Source organism: Cyrtonyx montezumae, unplaced genomic scaffold, assembly GCF_038088225.1.
Source record: "Cyrtonyx montezumae isolate F1298 unplaced genomic scaffold, pur_monq_1.0 scaffold_10, whole genome shotgun sequence".
Classification (NCBI taxonomy): Eukaryota; Metazoa; Chordata; class Aves; order Galliformes; family Odontophoridae; genus Cyrtonyx; species Cyrtonyx montezumae.
In genome coordinates, this window is record NW_027071826.1 from 40,057,273 (window position 1) to 40,074,653 (window position 17,381).

The window sequence follows — 17,381 nt, forward strand, 5'->3', positions numbered from 1 at the left end:
TCAAATAACTTTACCTGCAGCTGTGCGCCCAAAAGTCAGACTCTTGAGTCCTCACTACAGAGTATGCATTGGTTTCTGTGAACAGTAGTTAAGGATCAATATGTGAAGTCTCAGATGTCAGATATGAATGTGCAGGGGGGCAGGTCACCTAAATAATTAGAAGGTGTGAATAGGTGACTTGATATTTAAACACCTGTAAACAGATAAACTGACAGTACAATCTAGAATAGATGCACTTGCTTGGTCCTCTGGAGGGGCTACTGTGTCACTGAGGCCTAAATGTGTGGACAGTCTGGGCCAGAGGATTGGAAGTATAGCTACTGCAGCAACAGCTGGTGCTGGTTTCATGCCAGCCAAGCGTTCATATTTCTTATCGCTGATAATCCACCTCATCTCTGAGCTTGTTTGCAGCAATTCACAATTATCTTCCTTTGATCCTGGAGGGGTTCAGCTCCTCTGACACAATAGGGATGCAGGAGGTAAATGAGGAGCACTCCAGCAGGGATTACTGACAGACTCTGAGAGTCATGTGAACTGCATTTGCTGATCATATCTTAAAACTGTTGGTAAATTATCAAGATGCCTACTCTATATTAAAATATAAATAAAAATATCTGATCTGTTTGGTGCAGCTGCAAGTGGTTTTAAAATATTATATTAGTATATGAACTGAATGAGTGTCAGAGCTGTGAATATCCAGGGTTGGACTGGATGATTTCCAGAGGTCCCTTTCAGATTAAATGGCTCCCCTTTTAGAACACAGTGAAGCTTTAATAGTAAACACCTATGCCTACTTAATTGCTGTAGAACTATCAGTGGTGACTGATTGGAAAGGAAACAGTGGTTTCTTGCATAAAGATCTGGCATCCCTGGGAGCTCTTCCTGGAGTTAATTTTCTTCACCAATGTAACTTATGCTGAAATGCAAACCTGTAATAATGAACAAGTTGGATAGAGCAGTAGAGGAAAAAATAAATGTTTCATATCCACAAGATACTGGGCAAACAAAAGGAAAATAAAATGGAGGGATCTTCAGGTCATTTCATTTTGCTAGGAGACCATAGTGCTTGGATAGGTAAAATACCGATAAGAGTCCTGTTACGAGTGGTGTCTCCCAAGGGTCAGTTTTGGGGCCCATCTTGTTTAATATCTTTATTGATGACCTAGACGAGGGAATTGAGTGTACCCTCAGTAAGTTTGCAGATGACACCAAGTTGGGAGGATGTGTCAAACTGCCTGAGGGTAGGGAGGCCCTTCAGAGGGATTTGGATAGGCTGAACAGCTGGGCTGAGCTCAATGGGATGAGGTTCAATAAGACCAAGTGCCGGGTCCTGCACTTTGGCCACAATAACCCCATGCAATGCTATAGGCTTGGGGCAGAATGGCTTGAAGAATGTAGAGAGGAAAAGGACCTGGGGGTGTTGGTTGATGCTCGGCTTAACATGAGCCGGCAGTGTGCCCAGGTGGCCAAGAAGGCCAACGGCATCCTGGCCTGTATTAGAAATAGTGTAGCCAGCAGGAGCAGGGAGGTGATCATCCCCCTGTACTCAGCTCTGGTACGGCCACACCTCGAGTACTGTGTTCAGTTTTGGGCCCCTCACTACAAGAAGGACATTGAGGCCCTGTATCCTTTAACATTCTTATAGACAAATTTGATGAGGTATGGTCCAGATAAGTGGAAAGGGAAGTACACTTGAGAGCTGGCTGAGCTCAGATTTGTGATCAGCATCACAAAGTCTAGCTGGATGTCAGTCACTAGTGATATGCCCCAGGGGTCAGTGGTGGGATCAATACTGTTTAACAACTTAATTAATGACTTGGATAATGAGACAGAGTGCATCCCTAGCAGGCTTGCAGGTGATATCAAAATGGGAGAAGCGTTGATACACCTGGTGGCTGTGCTACTGTTCAGAGGGACCTCAGTAGGTTGAAGAACTGGTCAGACAGGAATCTCAGGTAAAATAAGCAAATGGAAATGCACAGTCCTGTGAAGGAATAACCCCAGGCACCAGTATACACTGGAGGCTGACAAGCTGGAAAGCAGCTTTGTGGAAAAGGAGCTGGAGGTTCTATCAGACAACATATTAAATGTAAGCCAGCAATACTCTCTTGCTGCTAAGGTGGCCGATGTCATCCTGGGCTGAATTAGACAGAGAATTTACAGCGGGTGGAGAGGGAGATCCTTCCACTCTGCTCAACCCTAATGAAACACATCTGGAGTGCTGGGCCCAGTTTTGGGCTCCCCAGTATAGAAGAGAAGCAGACATACAGGAGAAATCCAGCAAAGGGCCACAAGGATGATGACTGGAATGCAGTTTCTGTCATTTGAGGTGTGACTGAGAGAGCTGAGGTTTCTTTGTCTGGCTAAGAGAAGGCTCAGGGAGATCTTATCAGCATCTATAAATATTTCTCTCCCAGCAGAGAGGGAAACAAAGATGAAACCAGACCCTTCTAATTGGTGCACAGTTAAAGAACAAACGCACAAACTGGAATACAGAAAATTCTACTGAAATGTGATAAAGTTATGCTTACCATAATAAAAACCCTGTAACAGGTTGCCACTGTTGGTTGTGTAGTCTCCTTCCTTGGAAGTAATCAAAATCCCACTGGTTGTGGTCCTGGGCAATCTGCTGTAGCCGACCCTGCTTTGAACAAAACCATGTTCAGGGGTGCCATGCAACCTCAGCTGTTCTGTGGTTCTAATGGCAGTTTTTGTCCCTTAAAGTTGCTTTTTGTGTGTCAGCTGGTAACTTCCCAGTCATTGGTAAGCATCGAGACATGGTTTTGGAGAGCTGGCTGTTCTCTTGGCAGGCAGTAACTATTCCTTAGCACCTACCTAGAGGAGCAATGCCACTTTTTGACAGTCTTTGTCCTGGCAGTTACAAAAGTTTCTTCTGAACAACACTGTTACAAGAGATGTCAATGCTTGCAAGAAGTCACTGGAACGACTGTGTCTTCGCCCCAAGCAGTTTCTGGCTAATGTCCCCTACTTGTAAAAATGTTTGAATACTAGGGAGGCAACTGTTGCTTCGTTTCTTTAGTAACAAAGAGATGATAGCCATTGTGTGTATGTTCGCGCTACTACTCTGCAATTACTGTAACTAGGGCTACAGTAATTACTGTAACTACTGCGAAGATTTCAATGTTAAGTTCTTGGCTTCTGCAGTTAAGTTTCCATCTGTTTAGATCAAAAAGAAGGTAGGATAAAATGAGAGCTTGTTGAATTAGTTGCCTGTACTCTCCTGGCTAGCACAAACAGAAATGTTCAGTGCCTGCAGACCCTCTATGTTATATATTGTCCATTGTTTGCTATTTCACGATCAGAAGATTAAGCAGCAAAGGTAGCATAAAAAAAGGAAGGAAGAGTAATGCAGGAAAAGTTAAAATCGAACTTTTATAGCAAGTGTTATGAAAAGGGTATTTTACAAATACAGAGGGGAATAAAGCAAGGTCCCCCGGCTTCATGTTTTCAGCAGCTAACTGTTAAAGTAGGAAAGAACCAACTGTCTATTTGTCTACTTGCTGTTTGCTGTCATTTAATATCAGTCTGTTTCCATTTTTCCTAGTGGTAGTTCTTCAAAGATAACTGTGGTACTCCTGTAGGTAATATAAATAAAAAGGTAGCAACTCTGGGTGAAACATTCTGAATATATTGCAAAGAATGGTGGTTAAAAAGCCAGCAAGTTTCTTCTTTTTCAGTAATTGCTGTTTCCAATTGAAGTTAATATTATTTCCTGTTGGACTAAATTACAGACGTGCAGAACTTGCCTGTTTCCTGAGGAAGGAGTTAGCATGGCCCGTGCTAAAGCATCAGCTAAATAAAGGCACAGCTTGGAGTTTTTGCAGTGCAGCAGCCACAGTTGACAAATTGTTGGGGTTTTCTCTCTTATTGCTCCTGACATCTTTGTTACAGAGACCTGAGAGCTAAGCTTTTCTGAAGAGTAAACGTTTCTGGGTATAAATTATGATAATAGCAACAATCATTCTTTCTCTTTGACCTTGTAGGGATTAGAAACTAAGCTTTCCCTGGGGTAATCCTAGATTGAATGTCTCTGCTTTGTCTCCTTTTAAAGGAGACTCAGTTTGCGTTTCCTGGTCCCATACCTACAAGTGCATGTCCAGCCATGACCTGATTGTCACTTAGGATGCTAAATTGTGCTGTTTTCATCAAGTGTTCTTACAGTAAATGCTGAGCTGACTGTTTTTAAAAACATGTCTGCTCTGCAATACAAATCCTATTCAAATGAGTTACATGTCTAAGCAGATTCAGTTCTGGTTTGTGGATTCTTCTGGTGCTAAACAACCATGTGCTGATACAATTCATGCTGGTCTGATGTGTTTGCTCAGAGATGAAAGGTGATGAACAAATCATATTTTACTCTCTCAGCTTATCAGTGTAAATCTGAAGGGATGCTGCTGAAAGGGGTACATGAAGTCAAACTGCTGGGATCTTCAATTCCATTGAAGACTATATACCTAAAGTTCATTCTTGCATGGGTTTGAAAATACATCTTAAAGGCTAGAGAATAGGACAGAGAAAGGGAAGCTGTATGTATTTATTCCTAAGCTTTCTGGAAAACTCTGCTACTGTAAGCAATTCACTTAGCCATTCTCCACCTCTTCAGTGACAAGACTTACTTCCAAAGCAGTATAGAGTCTTATGATGCAAGTGCTTTAGAACTGCTAAGATCTTTCAGCATGAAAGGATATACACAAGGTAGCATTAGGAGAAGATAGACAAGCTATTTGAGAGGAGCATAAGTACTTCAGCATGAAATCATAATAGGACTATTATAAACCTGCTCAGAATACATCTTGTTGCAATTATATTGCTTCCAGTATCCAGACTGTGTGATGAAGAGTTACCTCTGTGCAGCACTGCACTGTGCCAGGTAGCCGTGCTAAGTTCCCTGATGTGGTGCCAAACTCTTTGGGAAGGTTCTCTCTGAAGAATTTTGATGCATTGGAACACCACAGAAACATATGTTCCTTAAATGACTTTCCATCTGGGCGTCCCATTCTTCCTTATACAAGAAATGTTGCAATAGTTTAATTAACTCACTTTGGAACCTCTTTTTGTCTACTAAAATCTCTGTGTTGAGGTGCTTATTATGCTTAATCTTTGCTCAAGGGTAGGTGACCAAACTAAGTTAGTTAGACTACCTACAGAAAAGGCATTCACCCAGGTATAGTGATGCACCGGCAGGGGGGCTCTAGAGGTCCCTTCCAAACCCCTATAATTCTGTGATTCCTCCTTTGTGTTTGAAATGTGGAGTACTGGGTGTTGATAAGGAAAGCTTATTCAAGCAACAGGTAATGAAATGGAGAGCAGACAGAGATTTTGAATTATAGTTTATTTTTCAACAAATGGAAGAAAAATAATTGTTCATGTTGCAGTTGGCATTAGAATTGATGCATGACATTGATAGATGCTTCTGTGTTTTTAGATCTGCTTTCTGACAGCAGAATTTTAACAGTCCTGAAGGGAAAAAATATCCTTCTAATTTAGTACTAGAAACAAAATATTCTTATTTTGTAATGTCAGACATTAGCTGTAGTAGCCACAGAGCTGTGTGCTAGGCAGTAGTCAAAGTGAAGCAGGTTAAACCTATTGCTAGTTTTAGCTGTGTATAAGAAAACTCCACTCTCCTACCCTCCATTAGAACGTAAATCTAATCTATTTGTACAAGATTATTGAAGTGTCCCTTCTTAGGAAGAGATGGGATAAAAAATAGCCTTGACGCCTATGCCACAGTGCGTGCTTCTGGCTGCATACTTTTGCTAGTAGTCCTAGCAACTACATGTATGATCAGATCAAGATTTTGAAGGTATGTGCCTTACACCTTTCTGGTTTGCAAGATTGTCATTTGTGAAGATTCCCCCAGTTTGTGATGTAGAAATGCATGTGTTCTGTGAACTGGATCCAGGCTAGCTGCTAGAATCTGCAGCGTGCATGTGGACAACGTTGTACTCTTGGAGAAACAGGGAAAGCAGCTGAGTGAGTTATGTTTATGGGCTGACTGTTTGAGAGTAGAGATTAGCCTTGTTGGAGTTCATGACATTTTGTCAACTAAGGCCATTGTGTGCAGTGCATAAGTTTATTTCTGATGGGAACATCAGACTTCGGACCTATGGAACTTCTCCGAAGAGGAGGGAACACTTTTTACAGTTCAGTAGATGGTGGGAGGCTGCTGATAACCAGGATGGCAAGAGATTTTTGTTTTAACTTTACACATATCCTGTCTACGTTGTTCCTGATTGGAGTGGGCAGGTATACATTGAGGTACTGAAACACAGAATTAGTAACTGACATTTATTGAGAGTGTGTGTATACTTTATTTCTGCACAGCAGCAGCTCTTTCACATATTTTAAACAAGATCCAAGGAACAGAATGTAAGGTCTTTGAAGGCATGAGAGGAGTATGTTGATTGAACAGCTTGCTAGTAAGGCTCAATTTGTGTTTTCTGGCAAAATAATTTTTTAAATGCCACAATTGCTTCTATTTCAACTAACAGTGACTCCCTGTCATAATCTTTCATTAATGACATGTGTCGTGTGTCTTACCTGGCACTGGCTTACAGAGATGAGTGCTGCCTATTCATTCACAAATGCTACACCCTGTGGGCTTGATTGCCTTTTATTCAAGAAAATTGATTATAAAATTTTGGTTATTTTGTGAGCTCTTCTGTGATTTTAGTACAGCAGCCAGAACCCCAGTTACATAATTACACTACTGGCTCGAGTGACTGCCTGATTTTAGTTTGTACCTAAGAGAGCTCCAAAATCAGTTCTCTTCATGTGCACGTATTAGTACCTTTCTTGTGCCTTCATGCTAAAGTTGTTTCTGGAACTTCTCAGATTGCAAGAATATAAAAAGCCAAAAGATTACTTAGATTTTCATTAGGAATACACTGACACATCAGTGTCAGGTGAGATTAATTTACAAGGAGGCCATGCTCACAGTAGCATGACATGGCACGGAAGTGTAACATGCATCAAGCAATGAAAATAGAAATCAAACGCATCTTTTTGTTGTTCTGAAATATGAAAGAGTTGTAGTTTAGTCTTAAGTGTTTAGTTTCTATCTACTATTACTTTATGATTGAAAAATTGTCTTAAGAAATATTAACTAGATTTTGGCTCATGCTGTAAGGTAAACGCTAAAGTTTCCCTACTTATTGTTAAAGCCCTGCTTTGTTCAGGATTGTCTTTGTTCAGCAGAGCAAACTTTGGCAGTTATAATTAAACAGTTTTGAGTATTCCAGAACAGCACGAAAATATTTCTCTTACTGGCTCTTTGTTCTCACAGTTGCAACTCGGGAGCTTCAGGCAATTTTCATAAGCATGGCAACGCTCTGCATTCAAGATTTTATAACTGGGCCCTGAAAATTAGTTCTGTGATTGAATCTGGCAGATTGGTTTTGGCTTGAGAATCAGCATATGTTTTTAACATATGCACATTGGCATGATTGAAGTAATAACTAACTGGCCTGTTATCTCATTCCTACTAGTGTTTGCAGGAATTAACTATAATGGGCAAAGAAAAAAAAAAAAAAGATGATGAAGGAGGAGCTGCACCGCTGGGTAGTGAAGAATCACACTGAGACAGATAATTCTTGTTGCAGGTAGTGCACTGTGGTTTGCTTTCATTTTGCCAGCCTAGCACCTGGAATGAGCCGTAAGAGTTACCTCGTGGCTTTTCTGGCCACAAGATCAAGGTTAATCCAAGAATAACAGACAACCCAGTCTGGCTTTCTGCCTGTGTTTATTTCTGCCTATCACATAGCATGTTGTTACAGGCTCTTTCAGTTAATGCTTGTAGTTTGTATTCATGTTTTGCTCCAGACTGTATCAGTGTCTTCTTTTGCAGCTGGAATTGTGCTTGTGGCACATGGCAACATCTCAGTCAATCCATTTGGGGTGGCTCCTGGTTATGAGGCCCTTAATGGCAAACTGGTTCAGGTTGGAACAAACCATGCTGGCTTCTTCTGGTCGTTCTGCAAACTCCCAGGAGCCCTTTTGTCTGAATTACCCAGCAAATCCACAGGAATTGCCTTTCTCCTTTCTTATTTTTTGTTAAGTCAGTGCTGTTGACTTAAAAGCCCAAGTACAACAGCACGAAGGGAATTAAGATTTTCCACATGAATGGATATTTAATGACAGTGGGAAGTTTGGGGCAGTTTGTGACCAATTGTGTAACTGAGGACAAACCATGTGGGTCTTTAGAAATGTGAACAGTGACACCACAAATGGCAGAGAGTAATGTGTGAGAGGCACGCAGAAGTGAGGTGTCCTTGCTGCTAGCCACAGCAGACCCAAGGGGCAGCAAAGGGCTGTAAGAGCAGCTACAGTGAAAGGCCTTGTCCTGGCAAAACGGGGGGCATGGAAGCCACAACGGTCACCTTTTTATACAGGGAAGACTCAACAGATGTGATGCAGATGAGCAGTTCATTATAAAGTCCAGACCTAACCAGAGCTACTGCTCTGTTGTGTGAAGAGCTGAGGAAGCTCACAGCTGTGTTTGAGACCCAGAGATGTACAGAATTGGCTTTCGCATGTCTGGTGGTACAAGCTTACAAGCACATGTCATTGGCAATGCTGTTTTCAGTGTGTAGCATGAGATTCGGCAAATCTGTCTTCAGATTGCATCTAATCTTCGTGCAATTGATTTAAGCATAGAGCTGACTATTGATTTGAAGTTGAGTCTGCAATTAGGTCCAAAGTCGTACAAGAATTTGCCCCTTAGTTCACCTGCCTGATTGTTTGCAGTAGTGCCTTTTAGCATATGGAGAACTTTAGGATGTCAAAGAGTGGGGTGGAGCAGAAGAGCAAAACCAATGGTATTCCATTCCCCAAAGTCCCCTCTGTTGAGGCGGTTACTCACAGTGACAGGGATCAAATGGCTCTGTGTGTTCTTGAGGCAGATGGAAGCAAATCACATCCTTGACCACATCACTATGACCATGTTGCTATACTTAAAGCTATTGTGTGTATTTATCAGACTCTTATCATCACCTACATACGGTTTAAGTTGGTTTTAATTAATTTACATCTGCCTATAAACCAAGAGTTCCTTCTGCCACAGCACACAGATGTTACAAATGTGTTTCTAGAGTATACATGATACATTCTAGAGCAACAGAAGTATTTGCTTTCAGCCTGAAAATTGATTTTCCTGCTGTTAAAACAATAAATAATAAGGAAACTATAGACTAGAGTAACTTTATAAGATTCTTATTGAGTTCCCAGTGATTTCTTCATGATTTTTTTTTGTTGTTGTTGAAGTGAGCTTTTTTTAGTGAAGTTTTATTTTGATTTGTAGCTAATGTAGAATAAAACCTGTCTCATTTCTCAGTGAAGTTTGCAGACAAGAACAGAAAAAAAAATCTGTGGTTGCTAGTAAAGATCAGAGCTGCCATTTCTGGATTAAAACTACTCTTGTACTTTTTTATGCTCTATCAGCAGAGGAAATTGTGAAGGCGAATTCAGTGCAGAAAGGATCCCAATAAATGTAATATTATCCAGATGTTTTTCATTCTTTTAGTGTCCCACTCAAGGATAACTCCCAAAACTCTGGAAGTTAGTGTCGTGGCAGAACCAAGCCAAGACCAAGCTTGACAATGATCCACTAAAATCTGAGAACTCTTATCTTCTAAGACATGAGCCAATCAGTTTCAAGGGAATTCAGAAGAAAACTTTCCCTTTAGGCCAGTTGGCTATGATTAGATTTATTTTTCCATTTCTGTGAAGAGTTGGGACTGTTTGCTTTGAAAGATGTGGCATTAGTTGAGATGATCTTCGGATCAGAACCAGGATGGCAGTTCCTATATTTTCTTGGTAAATGTGGTGGGTTTCTGCAAATTCAGTAAAATATTTTGAATCTGAAAGGAATGGCTCCGGGCTTAGGCTGGTTGTGTTTTGAAGTGAAGATTTTGTGTTTCTCTTGTTACTTTATTCACACATAATTACATACCCAGTGAACTTTCTTTGCTGCAACTTGCAGAATGATTTAGCATTTGAGAATCCGAGCTTTAAGTATGCCTCTGTTTTCTACTTTGACATTACATGGTTTGGTTTTGGATACTCCATCTTGCCTCAGAATCTTTTCCTTCTCCAACTCATTAGACATTGTTCTGCTTTCTTTTTGACTCTGTTGCTGTAATTCTGAGTATGTACATTTTTCATTTCAGAAATCTGAGTTTTTTGTCTTGGTGTAAAGTTCAAACAGTGCATTTTCTAGCTATCTTCCTACACAATTCACCATTTAGTTGCAGATCAGTCTTATTCCCTCCTCTTTCCCCTTTCGTAGTTCTGCTCACTGTGTTTGTCTCCCAGGACCCTTAATTAGGAGCTTGCTTGGCCTTCCCTTAACTCAGCCACAGGACAGGCTGTCACCAGTATTCCTCCTCAGCATACCGCTCCTTTATCTTCCTTGCATGTTTGCAAAGTGACTTTTAAGCTCGTTACTTAAAAGAAATAAATAATTACATGGAAAGGGGAAAAAGAACAGGTGAGACTGAAAGTTTTTTCTATGTTGCTTTTTCTTTCCCTGCTGGCCCCTTCTTTGCCATGCTGTAGCTAAGCATGCAAAATGTCTCCTTGTTCTCCACTCCCCCTTTCTTCATCGGTCTTGTCACTGGACCCTCCAGGCAGGACGGAGGAATTTGGCACCATGGAAGTTCCCTGCGGGAAGACTTACTCGTTTTCATCTGAAATGGCAGGTGTTCCTCACCTCTGAAATTGAAGCTCCACGAACATTTTCTTAGCATTCAGTGGTGAATGGCATACCAATGGCATCATCGTCTGACTCCTGTGGAGGTCTTGCCTCTTCTGCACACAATTAACTTCCCTGTGCCAAAAATGTCTCGGCCCTAGGGTTCTTAAAAATCCTCAGAAGAGCTAGAAGGGACTAGTTTCTTTGTGATGAATGACCTAACACTGAAAGTCTGTGATCCCACAGCACATCCTCAAAGATTGCCACACATGATCTCCACATGCCAGCCACGTCCTAGGCAGTTGTAATCAATTAAGCACAGCACATTTCCAGGGAAAAGCTACAACCCCTTTCAACAAATGAACTTGCTGTAAGATCTCTGCCAAGTGTGGCTGCCACCACCCTTCTTGATTATGGCTACGTAAAAGAATGCATTTTTGTCCAAGTGAGGGGAAAACGACTACAATAGATTCCATTCTTTCTCAGAGCACATCTCGCCCATGTCCAACCTGATCCCCTTGGGAATGGCGGGGCTGCCTGGTTCTAAGTGGAGAAAATTTTCGACAACTGATGGATAAAATATTGATAGCTCGTGGTGATGTCAGACATTACTGTGTTTCTTCATAGGATATAGAGTAAGTGAGCAATGTTCATTTTTCTTTTTACTGTTGTATGCTATCCCAGTTTACATGTGAAATTGCTCTCTTAAGAGGCAAGATGATGAGAAACTGAACAAAGCAATGGTGGCATTCTTCATAGAAAACAGAGCGTGTGTACCCCCACTGAACTACTGCTGGGAATATGACAGTTTCCCAGGGCCAGATTGCTTCATGTGCAGAATTTAATGAGCTGCCAAATGCTTCTAAATGTCAGAAAATCATGAGGAAAATGCACTGTCCGAAGCATGGCACAGACAGAAATACGTAGATAGAGATCTGTTTTTTTAGCTTGTGGCATCTCCCAGTTAATTTTCCATGAAGGTTTCACCCCTTCATCCTCCTCCAGTGTTTTTCAGACTGTGACATGATCTCGGTGTTTCCCTAGAGGCAGACAGAAGCCCAGGTTAAGAGCCACTGGGATGACAATTGCATTTATTTTCTAGAAAAAGAATAATTGCATTTATTTTCTTAGTGCAGTGCAACCTAGCATTGGCATTTACTTCAGCTGAACTGCATCTCTCTCTGCTTAGACCATGCAGTAGTGCTGCTCATGTGATGCAGTGTCAGCAAGAAAAAGAGTGAAATGCTGCTGCTAGCATGCCCACAAGCATACTGTGAAGAACAGAAAGAGCTGGGTACAAGGGGGAAGAGGAGGAAGAACAGAAATCCCATCCTCAAGCTTGAAATTTTCTGGAGAAATAAAGCCTTTATGGCAAAATAGAGATTGAGGTCATCACAGTCACTGCTGATAGAATAATGATTTATTGCTTGCACAGTAATGCGAGTGGTGGGATTGGGACAGATTAGGACAGCACCAAGAGAAAGCCTTCCTGATGGCTGCAGTCCAAAGCCTGCTCTCCTTTGGACACGAGGTAACTAAGTAGCGTATTGAGATGTGAGTTTTTAAGCCTTTGGAAAAAATCTGTTGTGATTTTAACAAGCAAACACCTCTTCCTTCCCTTTTCTCCCCAGCCAGGCTTTTATTGTTCAAGATCTGCTTGTGCATGCAATCCATTTAGGATCCTGGCACATGCCAGTTTTAGAGAATGGAAATTTTTTCACAGTACCTGTTATTTCTGGAGCAGACTCGATATTATTCTCTGCTGGCTGAGCACAGCCTATTGCAGCAGCATCGCAGCACCCAGGTTTGGCTCGCTACCTGGGAAGATGATGATCTGGTTGTTGCTGGATCAGCATGGTTCTCCATCCAGCGCTGATCCCAGTGTGAGAGCTTCAGGGATGTTGTGATGCGGGCTAAATACCAAACTTGTGCACAACCACAAAAGGTGCTAGGTATGGTTACTTGTAAGATGGATTTCTAATTAATTACTCTTGAGTATTTCATCCTAGTGCTTTTAAGCATGTCTTTCTGTCCTCACCTGTTTGGGAGGAGGCTAGGGGCTCTACTAAACACAGAGTGAGTTTGCATACTGAATTTAGGCTCCTCCCTTCGGTGCCTGAAGCTAAAAGGTGTAAGTGCTGGCTCTGCTGCAGGCCAGAAAGAAGTTATCTGAAGCCAACTGCTGAATATATCTCCCAAACACGAGTTGTCTGGATTGCTGCTCTTCCTTCAGGGCAGTCATTCAACTCTGAGCTGGCTGTGCTGCAGATTGGCTGCAAGTGATCATCCCAGGGATCTGGGGCGAGTTAGTAAGCTTAAATGGGCCAGGGAATTAAAGCTGAGCTTCAAAAAGGTCTCAGCTGCTGAGGTACTGTGTGATTTTCAAAGTGAGGGATGTAGAAGCCCTAACATTGTCGTTGATTGATGTAGAAGCATACTGCTAAAAGCTGCAAGTCACATTAAGAACACTCTTGCACTGGCAGTCCAGGACTGATTAGATATTTAGACAGCCCTGTGATTTTGTAGATATTTCTTTCCCACTCAGGAGAAGGAAAGGAGCAGAGGGAAAATAAGCAGCCTTGTTTGCGAGGAGAAAATGGCAACTTATTAGAGTGTGCTTTGCAACTGGCAAAATTGAAAGAGCTGGCACTTATTTGATGGGATAGAATTATTCCAGCCTGAAGGACGTTCAAAGCCATCCAAAGGCAGTTCTGCTTACAAATCTCATTATTGATAAAATGATTTCTAATGGGATCGGTGCTGCTCTCTCTTACTGCGATCGCAGATGTGTGCACACATATGTGTGCTGCTTTGAAAATGCCTTTCATGGGTTCAGCTGCTTCCATTAATATCAAAATCATTTTATATTTTCTGGTATGCATCTTTTTCCTTCAACTTTATGCAGGAACTGATACCTTATCCCCTTGGTTATTTGCTTTTGAATGCTTAAATGGAAAGGGCATTTTTTTTCAGCATGACTAAATTCATTACCAGGAATGGGAGAGGTGTTTCCAATTACAGCTGGCACTTCTGAGCCTCACATCATGGTGGCAGGTATCTCTGGGGGAAAATCAAGCAAATAACAGATCGCTCTGGCTGTGTACTGGGAGGAGAGATGAGATACGTTGCGCACGAGTATTATGATACCTATATATTATTGTGTAATTTCAGTGTTCTGTTCATTCATAGGAGTAAGGGGAGTCCAGAGTAGCTGTTGACACTGTTGTTACTGCTCTATTTACATCATTTTTTACTGCCTTTCAATTCCTTATTTAGATGAAAACCTCATTGTGTGGGTGCTGTACAAATCAGGATCAGGTAAATTGTTTATTTGCAAATTGCTTTAAATTTATTGTATGTTACAGATGTTTTCCTCCTCAGAGCTGTCTCCGTGTTAGTTATCTCTTTCACTGTACTTATTTGTCCCCAATTCCAAAGTATGGCAACAGTTTTGCTGGGGAAAATGACATAAGAGCAAAGCTGCAGCAGTTCTGCAGTAGTCTCAAAGGGTCAGCTGTGCACAAATGGTCTCTCACCTGCTGATCTGCCACCTCAGTAGAGCGGAGGGACAGAGCTACCCTTGCAGTGTGGGCTTTATCTGTCAGACGCAGGCAGAGGAAGCAATGAATTGCTGAGCTGACTCAACTGATGCCGAGTCCTAGCAGAAGACAGCAGAGCTGTGTTAACCATGATGCATTTTTTCCTTGTGTGCACAGGCCCTTCATGCTTCTGCCGCCACTGATGGAGTGGATGCGAGTGGCTATCACCTATGCTGAGCACCGGCGCAGTTTAACGGTGGACAGCGATGACATCAGGCAGACAGCCAGGCTGCTCTTACCTGGGCTGGACTGTGAGCCCAGGCAGCTCAAGTAGGTGGACTGAGTGCTCTACTTTCCATGTCTCATGGGAGGGGGATCTCAAAATATTGTATGGGCAACGTGTGCTCAAGCTTTTAAGAGGAGAAAAAGAAGCTTTGGCCGAACGTCACAGTTGGGGCTAGAAAGATCTTGTGCTGCCAAAAGTTGTGCAGGAAGAATGAGACAGAAAGACTGCAGTATAAATTATTCAGTCACTTTTACCTCAGTCTTAATTACAAGATAATCCTCTGCTTTCTCAGATACCCTGACGAAAAGTATAAGTACCTATTAATGTCCTCCTCTCACATGTATATTCAATAGGGATTTATAATTAGCTTGGATCATTAGCACATCATAGGTATTTTACTCAGTGTTTGTTGCCTTTCAAAGTTGCTGTCATTAGCACTACATTTGATACCAGAGTTATATCTTGAACAGTACTGCAAGTTTTCTTGAATGAGTGGGCTGGGCACGTAAATAACAATGAATATCGCTTGTATTGTGTGTTCTGCAAGTGCTGAAGTGCTCTATATTTATCCTTCCTGATAATCGTTACTCTTACAATTCTTTTTCATGAATGGGAAAAGTAATAGGAGGCTTTAAATCAGAATCCTTGATCTGCTTTGTTGCTCTTTATTTTTTCCTTCTGGCAGCCAAGAAGGCTCTTGCTTTTTGCTATACCTCAGTCTCCCCATTTGTGCAATGAAGGGTACTCCTTGCTATCCATAAAACTTAATGCAAAGCTAAATTAGTTAGCGAGTGTGCTAGTGCAATTTGATGACTGAACTCTGCACCAAGCTCACTTGTGGCATGTCTGCTATTTCCTAACTCTGCCTGATATGATAACACAGGCTAAGAGCATTCCACATAGCTGTGCCTTAAGGGGACACAGCCATGGAAGCTCAGAGGTGGCACCTTTTTAAGCTTTATCTGCATCTGCCCATGTGAGCACTTAGTCTGGGCATGCTCTCATGCAGCACTTCTGCCCATACTCTGCCAGTGTACATGTGCTCCATGTCCACTGAAGCATATGTTTCTTAGTCTTGCGTGTGGACAGTAGGTGCTATTAGCACAGGGTAGTCAGAATGGGCTAAGCTCATTTTACCCATATGCCTAGTGCTTGCCCAAACCTTTGAAATTCTCTGCTGAGCAGTGCCATGGAAGACTCAGCGTGAGTGCTTTCAGTTAGTTTCTAAGGGAGAAATCGAAATGAAACTCAGGAAAGGCTTTTTCTTTCAAAACTGAATGCAAACTTTGCAATTCAAAGGCATCCCACTCCATCTATCTCTGCTCTAGATTTTTGCACACATTGGCATACAAAATGCAGGTGGTCTCTTGATTTCTAGATCATATATCTTAAATAATAAGGCAGGGATTTGAGTGCTTGTTTTTGCTTGTGATATGAGGGAAAATAAAACTCTTGGAGACAGCCTCTGTGCTCTCAGGCCTCTCCAACTCCAGGCCAGGGGAGCCAAGCATACACAGGAGCTGCCATCTGGGCACTGCATGGGTGCAAGCTTTATCCTAGGAAGTATGCGAGGGTCTGCCTCTTTCTGACAGGGTAACAACTCACGCATAGAAAACCTGCTGTGGGTACAGCTGCTGCACAGCAGTTGTACGTGTGGGCTCTTTTGCCTGCCTCATGGAAGATGCTTTAGCCTTTATCACACTCTAGTAGAAAAAGCTGCCTTGCCTCTATCATAGAATGGCATGCTGTCAAGCAGTTACTCAGACCAGCGTGGATATCGTTACTTTTCTGCCAGGAAGTTTTGCATGGGCTGAGCTTGCACGTCCCCCCGGGAGCAAAGCTCACAAAAGGTAACTTCACATTGCTGCCCCCAGATGTGCTCCTGGCAGCTCCAGGCCAACAACTGCAGCCCACCTCTTTGCTCTGTCCCTCTGACAGCACTGCACAGCTAGTGGAGAAGGCACTCCTCCCAAAATAGCATCAAAGGGCTGAGCTATCAGTGCTCACCTCCTGTTCAGGAATGTTTGCTCAGTGAGGGAGATAGATAGGCCTCCAGCTCTGGAACTCAAGAGGCTTTCAGCATAACCAAGGGGATTTACAGTCATTTCTGGACCACTTCCAAATGAGATAAAGACTATGTGATCGTCATCTGGAGGACAAGGATTTACCAGAGCCTTGCAGAAACATTACTTCGCTTCTTTTGAGGCACTGGAGAAGAGTTGATTTTTTTTGGAGACTTTTTTTGAAATTATGATTTGATTGTTTTCTGAAAAAAAATAAAATAATCTCAAAAAGAAGGGTCTTCTTTCAGGACAATTGCCTGGCAATGAGATGGCCTGATGGTCTCATCCTAGTACTATTACTTGACTGCTGTTTTGTGCATGTGTAACCTCTACCTCTCTTTCTCCTCCTTGGAATATGTTTTTGTCTACATGTGATGCGCTAGCACATGACAGCTGCATCACATCACGTGATACCATCTCACAAAAGATACAGAGCTAATTATTTAAAGCATTTGTTTTTCCAGTAAGCAGCAAGATGGATGATAACAGCTGCTCCAGGTTTGCGCCCTGCGAGCACTCTTCCACCACTGTTAACATCATTGCTGCAGTAGCCTGGCCCAGAGGTGCCCTTGAAGTGAGAGGCTGAGTGACAAGGAATAAGGATTTCTTTTTGCCCTTCCCATGGAAGGCACCGATGACATTTCTCTACTCAGGCACCATTTGTTCCTGTAATACTCATGTGAACTTACTGCCTGTCCCTAAGAACTAAGACCTGTATCTCCAGTACAACTGAAGTTTAGCCAGGCTTTTTCAGAAAGGATTACGTGGTGGAGAAGGTA

The 17,381-nt window shown here is 42.2% G+C and overlaps 1 protein-coding gene across 2 annotated transcripts in view; it reads left to right on the top strand.

Moving 5' to 3' along the window:
- ABTB2 (ankyrin repeat and BTB domain containing 2) overlaps positions 1–17,381 on the top strand; it is a 125,776-nt gene that overhangs the window by 94,133 nt on the left and 14,262 nt on the right. For both annotated transcript variants that reach the window (XM_065754979.1, XM_065754978.1), the window contains exon 4: positions 14,431–14,583. In XM_065754979.1, the coding sequence (XP_065611051.1) occupies positions 14,431–14,583 (153 nt within the window). The remainder of the gene's footprint in view (positions 1–14,430; positions 14,584–17,381) is intronic.